Source organism: Geospiza fortis, unplaced genomic scaffold (genome assembly GCF_000277835.1).
Source record: "Geospiza fortis unplaced genomic scaffold, GeoFor_1.0 scaffold41, whole genome shotgun sequence".
NCBI classification, from domain to species: Eukaryota; Metazoa; Chordata; class Aves; order Passeriformes; family Thraupidae; genus Geospiza; species Geospiza fortis.
The window spans coordinates 5,120,384-5,129,191 of NW_005054299.1; the positions used below are offsets into that span (position 1 = coordinate 5,120,384).

Here is an 8,808-nt window from a genome sequence, read left to right on the forward strand (position 1 = left end):
TTTCCAAAATTCTGCCCATGATGGTATTTCACACTACTTTGTGGAGTTTCAGTCTGCTTTTAAATACTGCCTTATGAATTAAAAATGCATGGATCCCATTATTTTGTTCTGAATGCCGGCACTTGTTTCTGTGGCCACTTATTCACACTTTTTTCACCAGAATGGGAAAATTTTTCTAGCAGCTTCGGAGATTTGGTCCTGTAGCTTGAAGTCTATCCTCATCCCCTTTTCATCTCTCCATCCTGACTTCAGTTTAACCATTGAAACCAATGATATTCCTGGAATTGCTTCCCTCTTTCTGCTCAACTCCTTCCTCCCTCCTCCCCATTCCTTGTAGGAGAAGGATCCTACTTGGGCAGTATTTGGTGTTTAGGATTAAACTACTTAAAATGTTATGGTGCCATTGATGTGTGTCTTAGAAGAGGTTTTTCCCAGGAAATGAGCACCTCAGCTTCTTTCTCATGAGGCATGGGCAGTTAAAGCAGCACTGATGCTGATATCCCATAGACCAGCGAACATGTAACCACTGTTACATGATCTTTCTTAAATTAGATCTCTCCACTTGAAAATTTGAAATAAAATTTTTTAAATGAACTTGTAAAATCACCCTGGAGCTCCTAGTTGCTAACATGGTAACATACCACCAGCAATGTTCTTTTTACAGATTTCTTATGCACCAGCATCTCTGACTCCAGCAATAATACTGGAAAGAAAAGGAAGAAGAAAAGCTTGCATTATTTGAAATCTGTTCTGCTGACCCCATTCTGTCAGCAACCACAACTAAACCCTGTCAGCAGAAATGTGCTGCTGCTACCTGTGTATCTCCAGCACTTTTATCTGCATGACGTTCCAGAGACAGATGGTTTATAAAAGCCACTTCCTTTATTTTAGAGAACTCTACTAATTTGAATAGATTCCTCCTTGTTGGCTTACTGCCTTCACTCTTTTGTCTCGCAGCAACTCCCTTCCATGCCTTTCTTCATACCTGCTTTTCCATCTCGGTTTTGCCCTGCCCCTTGTGAGATTTTTTCATTTTAGTGCGTGTTTTTAACTGAAACAAATGTGTTGATCATACACTTTCTATCCAAATTTATGAATGGAGAGCTAAAATTTCAAATCATTTTGCCCCAAGTTTCTTAGGCAGTGTAAATTACACGATGCACTCTTGTATAGAGCTTATAAAGTTGAATGCTTATTTGTTTATATTGTATGCACTTTGGATATAATTAAAAGAAAGATGTATAAGCCACAACAGTGGCTTGTATCAAAGAGAAAGGTAAGAAAGGAGTTCATGTCTTCCCTTTCTGTACATCACTCCTTTCATATTCAAACTGGGATTCTAGCAAGGTAGGAATGTGATGCACATTCCTGTGAAGCACACAGCTCTGCTGTGATGCATGGAACATGCCACATAGCATACACTGCCTTTGTTTAAGGGAATGAAATTGCTGATAATTTTGCTATATGGATGCAAAAACAGGCACTTCAGACAAGGATCATTTAAACTTTGGATGTCTGACTCCTAAGAACACAACAGACCATGCTCAAACTCTGATGTCTATAAATAGTATGAAGCATGGGGTATTTATTGCAACTACAAATTTTCTGACTCAAAAATCAGAGGAGTTGGTCAGTAGGCAGGAAGATTTTTGAGAGAAAACCTAAAGCAATATTGGAATTGGTGCTGTTGGCTCTTGCTAAGAAATGTGGCGGGAAGCAAAAATGGAGAAATGTGGTACAAGTAAGAGAAAAGAAGATGGGAAATAGTTTATCCAACAAACTAGCTTATCCAAATTTGATAAATTGGTAACAGTCGGGCATCCTTAATATTAAACATGACACAAACGTGAAGTGGATTTGGAAGAATTTCAGCATTCAGAAGCCATCTAGTATCAAAAGGAGATGGTGATTTTATATTTATGCATATATACACATGCTTTTACATATATAAGTAAAAATAAACTTTAGCTTTCTACAAACTTATTATAAATTACGACAGTCACCCATCACAGAACCCAGTAAAATTTCTTCTCTTTATAGCAGTTCAGTCTACATGTACTGGAGTTTTGAGAAAAAATAACTTGATGAAACAAGAGTTTATACAATTTCTTTATAAGAGAACCTTTATTTAACAATGGACTGTCTCAGTAAATGAGGTTGATAGGAGCAATGAATTTCAGTACTAATGGAGCCAAGTAGCTGGTGTGTTCATGACTTTACTTCAGTTTCTTCTACCTGAGGTAGTGTATCCCAAACAGGTTTCTGAATGTGTTCTGGTATTTTCTCTATCTTAGTCTAAAAGGAAAGAAAAACAACCACTTACTGTACCAGGCAGCTAACATCTAACTACTTTGCTTTATTTAGTCTGGTTTGAGACATGACTCAGATTTAAAATGCCACCTAGTGGCACTTCCAAGCAATACAGCCTCTTTACCATCCAATATTTTGGAAAATCTTCCTATGGAACTACACCCAGTTTCTCTGCTGACTTTCTAAAGGCTTCAGTAGTTACTGGTACTTGCATCAGGACTCATAACAGCTAATAATGTGGGATGGAAACTGACCTTTTTCACTTCCATGGCAACCCCTTCAGGTAAGTTTCGTTGCACGTACTCCAAATAAACTGCAGCAGTACTGCTTGTTAGGTATTTTAACTAAAACAGAAAGAATTTTTTTAAATGAACTACTATTAATAATACTTCAAGCAGAATTAAAAAAAAAAAACAAACAATTGCCCTGGCTTCTTTAGCCCTTGCTATGGGGACCAAACATCTTACAGGAAGCCAACTTCCATAATATTCTGAACAGGAGCAGTTCATCTGTACTCAACTCTCATGCAAGTGTAAAGTAGTTACTTCATTCCACAGAACTGCATATGCTGCCTGGGAGCACATGCATTGATTATGATGGAAGTGGTGGATCTTAACACTGCAGGTATCAGATGAAATTAATTACAGATTACACAAGAATCACTAGCTTTTCTATACTGCCAAAGTTCAAGCCTGTTATAAATCCTGCAACTCCAGAGTTCCACTAAAACACTGATTTTTTTAGTTTCTCCTGGTTCCACTGAATTACTGATCCTTTAGGTTTTCCTGGAAGGCAAAAATAGGGTTTATGGTCTGTGGGCAGCCACTTGTACTGCGCTCATGTTAGGGGACTTAGAAGTCCCACTTTGCTAAGCACTGTGCAAATATACAGTGAGACACCCAGGAGCCACAAAATGCTGGAAGTAAACCTTTCTTCTAAGAAAGTCAACCACAGCTGCATTCTAAATCATACAGATGTCTGTGTCATCAGCCACAGAGCTGGTGGTTTGTCTACGCTTCCTTTCTTCCACTTCCTACATGCAGTTTTAGTTTGCCACATGATGCTGCACAGGACAAAAGTATGTCTGCTCAAGAACATCAGACCAACCCACAGAGAACAGAGCCCTTAGTGACTGGCAACACCAATGATTTATTTGCATCTTCTTCCCTTCCTGAGAAAACTCTCATCCCAGTGATTTTTGGAAACCAAGAGCATAACACACATCAATTCTACGTTACTTTCTTTAGCCATTTTTTCAGCTCTTAAGATGATGGTAAAAATAAAAAACTTTTTGGTCCAAAAATGATGTAGGCTGTGCATTCAGAATAACTCATGTTGCGTTTTATGTAACTAGGTCAGCTGTTTTCCAATATTCTCCTGCATTCTCCTCCCCAAAACATTTTCATTCGTGCATTAGCATGTAGTAATATCTTTGAACTGTGCACCTAGAACAATTTTGTTTCCTTCTTCCTTACCTCTAAACACATGTAATGTGTTCTCATTTCATACTGAACTCTGTGCTTCTTGTAAATGTGTACAGATTTGAGAAGTGTAAATCGCTCTATCGTCTTTGGGGGTTTATCTCTGAGCAAAGAAGAAAAAGAAATTTTCATGTTATATAAAGGATGATAATACAAGTTTATCTGAAAGATTATGCTGAAATCTCTGTTCTTATTTGACATTTAGAAGATCTACAAGGAAATATCAAACACTGGACCAGTTTCTTATTAACTCACATGGGCATGGTTAACACTCAGGTATTAACCAGCCCTGGATCAGGGATCTACAGCACTGACAGCTGTACTGAAAGTACTGTCAGTATCCTTCATGGAGATAAAAAGCACTTCCACTATGGCAGTGCTGAGTGCAGAACTGCTGCTGTTTTCTCATCACTGTCCTGCCATCAAAGAAGTATTAGGTCTATAATCTGAGAAAAAAAATGTCAGATTACAGCCATTTCTTGTAAAAAGCAAAAAAATCCTTCTACGCAGAGGACCTGAATTACAGTAGATAACAGAAGAAGCATCTCACTCCATATTACTCTACAGATCAGTTACTTACACTTTTTCAACAGAGATGCCAAGTTCTTTAGCTGCAAGCACTGCAAAATATTCATAGCTGTCCAACACAGCTTTATCGTGGCCTTTAACTAAAATGGACAATCTCTTGTACAGTGTTTCTGGCTCATCTGAAATAGACACCTGCATTTGTGAAGAAAGGACAAGAGTTACCACACCACGTTCTCCTTAATTAATGCATGCACTGTGTATTTTCTTAGCCTGCATGCCCCATTTGTAAAAGAGCAAAAACACCCCACAACCTGTTGAGCTGCTTATTTTAGTTTATCTAACAGAATCTGCCTGTATTACCTTGACTGACAGGTCTCACTCTACCAGGGAAGGCAAAGTGTGAAGAGATAGCTAACTTCTGAACATTTAGGTAAAATTTCTTCTACCAAAAAAGGAATGCCAGATAGATACATGGAGGACAACACTAGCAACAGCAAGAACAAAACTCACTGTTGAAGCAAGTCTGGAGCCCTGTTTGTATCTTATAGACCAGTGTGCAAATACCCAAGAGTTTGCTTGGGTATGGACATTAAATAGACCATTATGGACAGCAACCAGAATTCTCACTTTACTAAGCTCTAAGACTACTTTAGACACAGTAGTCTTCCCCAGATGTATTAACCTTCATGTTTGTACAAGAGCAAGTTTATGACTTTCAGTTAGAGCTTCAATTTCTGATGGTCTGGGCTCACTGTGATCACTGGAAGAGCCTTAATGAGTGCAGAAGTGCTGACTTTCCCAGAGGTTCACTTCTAGGCAGTCTAGCACACTAAATGCAGCTTGTACCAGCCACAGCAGGAAGGCTGGAGCAGCACTGTGGATCTAATACTGCCTGTCAGATGTTTCTGAAGCCCTTGTCAAAAGGCTGCTGAGCTGCTGCAGGCACTGAACTGAGTATGGCCAAAAAGTTGGTGTTTCATAGAGCTACAGCTGCACAGAAAAGGGGGAAAGTTACTGAGAGGCAACTGTGAGCTACAGAAATCTTGTTGGGGAAAAAAACCAAAACCCACACCTAAACAGAAGATCTCAAATACCAATAATCTAAATTATTTCTTTCTCTATGACAAATTTGACATCACTAAGGCAGACCTTCAAAAAGCTGCAAGAAAACAATTCAAGTTTTTCTAGATGTCTTTTTATTACTAAGAAAATATATAAAATACTGGGTTACAGAACACTCACCAAAGGATTAGTCTTGGGCTCCTGTGTATCAACATGGGATCCAGCCAGTCGTGCTCCCATCAAGTTGGAGCTCCTAGAAATACAGTCATGGGGAAAGCATAAAATAAGTTGTTAAAGTTGGATTTGATTTTTTCAGGGACTATGGAGGAGCAATGGAAGGAGGAGGGGCTGTTACACTTACGGAAGAAAATACTGCTTTTGCATAATTCTGCTTGCATAACTGACAGGAAAAGCTGATCCCTGTATAAAACAGATATGTTATGGTGATCTTCCCCAAACCAGAAAGCAGCCAGTTAATACAGGTTTATTAAAGATTACTTTTTTGCACACCAAAGCACAGCACATTCCTAGGCACTGATTTGACAAACTAGGAAGTTTACTCTATTGGAAAATACAGGAAAACAGGAGCATGGAAATGTATCTCAGTATACAATAGCACCTAAAAAATAATCACGTTAAGGGCACAGTAACAGTATGCACTTACTACTGAGGCACCTGAGTAGCAATCACAAGCATGTTTTTAACAGAAAAATGTATTTTTGTGGCATCAGATGCCATTTCTGTATACAGTAATATTTTCTCTTTAGTTTTACTTTCATTGTACAACATACATAAGTTTTGTCAAGTGACAAGCCTACGTAGGACTTAAAAAAGCAATTGAAAACAGTATTCTATAAATGCAAAAATTTAGTCTGTGAATTTAAGGGGAAATTTACTGTTTTTTCAGAAAAAAGTTCCTTGTGATTTTGAACACTTGTTCTTTTGAAGAGAACATTTAAATAGAAATACTTCTTAGAAGACAAAGAACCATGTTTAAAAGATAACATGATTTTCTGTTAGAAAAGGAATATAGTTGTTAATCATGTAACATTACTATCTTTCATACCAGAATAATTGTTCCCTTCTGAACATTATGTGGCTTCTAGCTTCCTTCCACTAATTCTTAATTTGGCAAAGTTATAGACTGACTGCTTGAGGGAGGGAAAAAGGAGGTCTCGCTTATCAGAACCTCAGAGCTGCAGCAGAATGCTGAAGCCAAATTAGTTACTTATCTTGCCCCTTGATGCTGTTTTTTGGCATGTGCTGGAGTCACAGCTTTAAGAGAGGAGACAGATACCCCACCCAAGAGTTATACAGGTGACTGTCTAATCAAACCATCAGAAAACAGCCAGATTTTACACTTTTTCAGGTAATCTTACTGCAGTTGCCTGTGGATATGAATAACTGACTCTATGATGCTACTAGATCCCTAACCTTTTCCAGTATGCATCATAAATCAGCAGTAAGTAAAACTTTTCTGAAGTAATTTTGCCTCAGTCACAATTTATCCACAAATGCTGCTTTCCATAAAAAAGATGTCTGCAGGAATAGGCAAGGGAGATTTCTGTTTACAAAGCTGACTATGGTACTCCCCTTAAGTAATCCTTTCAAATCCAGATCTTCACAGAGGCACTGCTGTTACATTCTTTAAGTGCATAACAAAATAGGCAATTTTAGGAGCACTGGATATTTGTCACTGTAGTTGATAATCATTCAGAGGGTTTCAAATTTTATGCTGGGAACTACCTGAGCCTTAATAGCTAAAAGTAGTGAAATACAGCTAGTAATTGTCTAATGACAACTAATAAAATAGAGGGACAAGAGCACATAATGACAGGACAAGGGGGAATGGCTTCAAACTGAAAGAGGTTAGATTAGTGATTAGAAAACAGTCTCTTGACTGTGAGGGTGGTGAGGCACTGGAACAGGCTGCCCAGAGAAGCTGAGGATGGCCCGTCCCTGGGAGTGTTCCAGGCAAGGCTGGTGGGGCTCTGAGCAACCTGACCTAGCAGAAGGTGACCCTGCATATGGCAGGGGTGTGGAAATAGATTGTCATTAAGGTCCCTTCCAATCCAGGCCTTCGACTCTACGGCAAAATTATGTTGACATTTTCACCTCAAGTCTCTCTTCCTGAAGTCAGAATGCTGCCTTCCTTCCATTCAATGCCAATAGAAAAGTACAGTAACAATCAGCTGACACCACTTCAGGAAGCAGGTCATGAGCATAAAAGACTATTCAGTGCAGGGCTTAAGCTGTTTGTGCAAGTACATGACACAGAATCTGACCCCAGATGACAAATGTAAGGCTATTAACTGTAATCATAATTGTATTTTTTATCTGTTTTGGGTTTTTTAATGCATGTGCATATGAAGTCTATGCTATGTATTCTTTTACTTATAACTACTTGACTTGGTAATAAAGATTTATTATTTGCATGCAAAGATAAATGCACTCATAGTGTATTGTGCTATGTGGTTTTACATACAAAAAATTCAGTCTTAATGCATTAAAAATGAACAAAACCTGATGAAGCAACCAGGGTCCTATCCCACACACTAAGGTCTGCAGCTTTTCCAATATTCTACAATTGTGCATGTTATTCCTACCACATGCCATTTCCCTTTGTTACTAATTAAGCAGATCTGCATCAAGTCAAAAGATTTTGTAACATTAAATTAAAGATGTTCTATGCAAATTTTGACAAAATGATACACTGAATACCTCAAGAGCTAGACAGTACATTCAGTGGGCAGGAATTCATAAACAGCTTCACCGTCTGATTTAATGATGTGCTCTTGCTAATGGCCATCATCGAAGGTGGAAATGATACTCAAAGACTGCAATATAACAGAACCAAGACTTTGCACAAAACATAATTACGCCTCTCCTAATGCAAAATAGCCTTAATTTTGTTTGGTTGAGAGCCTCTGAAGTGTCAGGGGGAGATAGACACCTGAAAGGCAAGTCCAGAACACACTGCATAGACAGAAGAGAGTTTAGGGCTTCAGGAAAGTCCAATTTTCTCAATTTGAGAGAAATCAATCACTGTTTTAAAGTCCAAACTAGCAAACATCATCAGTGCACTATGCTTTCATATTATTTTACGTGGTAACTTCCACGTAAGCTTTGAACTTTCTAGACTAGAAACTCGCCTAGCACACGGCCTCCAAATCCAAATCACCTATAACCCACAAGTCACCTTCACTAACCCTTCCACCCGGACTAACTGCGGGAAAACCACAGAACTGCAGCCAAGAGTTCTGAGGATGGCGTGCAGAGACACAGTCGCACGCTGTGCAGCCCCAACCCTCCTGGAGCCCGAAGGACAGCATTTGCCACGTCCCCTTTTCCCACTCCCCTCAGGAATGAAGACGCCGAGGAAAAGGACGAGGAGGAGGCGGCGGCCGCTCCCGCGTCCCCTCTCCCG

The 8,808-nt window shown here is 39.1% G+C and overlaps 1 protein-coding gene across 1 annotated transcript; it reads right to left on the bottom strand.

Moving 5' to 3' along the window:
• Positions 1 to 1,887: 1,887 nt before the first annotated feature.
• Positions 1,888 to 8,133, bottom strand: MRPS10 (mitochondrial ribosomal protein S10). Its single transcript, XM_031060307.1, has 7 exons — positions 8,103 to 8,133; positions 5,743 to 5,801; positions 5,562 to 5,634; positions 4,372 to 4,511; positions 3,786 to 3,894; positions 2,565 to 2,654; positions 1,888 to 2,295 (listed from the first exon to the last, which is right to left on the bottom strand). The coding sequence occupies exons 1-7, from the start codon at positions 8,121 to 8,123 to the stop codon at positions 2,209 to 2,211; spliced, it is 579 nt and encodes a 192-aa protein (XP_030916167.1). The 5' UTR covers positions 8,124 to 8,133; the 3' UTR covers positions 1,888 to 2,208.
• Between the last annotated feature and the right edge of the window lie 675 nt (positions 8,134 to 8,808).

Excerpts from the sequence above, each read along its gene's own strand:
- MRPS10 (XM_031060307.1), bottom strand. The coding sequence starts at position 8,123 with ATGTACTGTCTAGCTCTTGAG. Across the intron at positions 3,895-4,371 it reads GGCATCTCTGTTGAAAAAGT|AGATAAACCCCCAAAGACGA; the intron begins GTAAGTAACTGA and ends TTCTTTGCTCAG. Across the intron at positions 2,655-3,785 it reads CACATTACATGTGTTTAGAG|TTAAAATACCTAACAAGCAG; the intron begins GTAAGGAAGAAG and ends TTTCTGTTTTAG.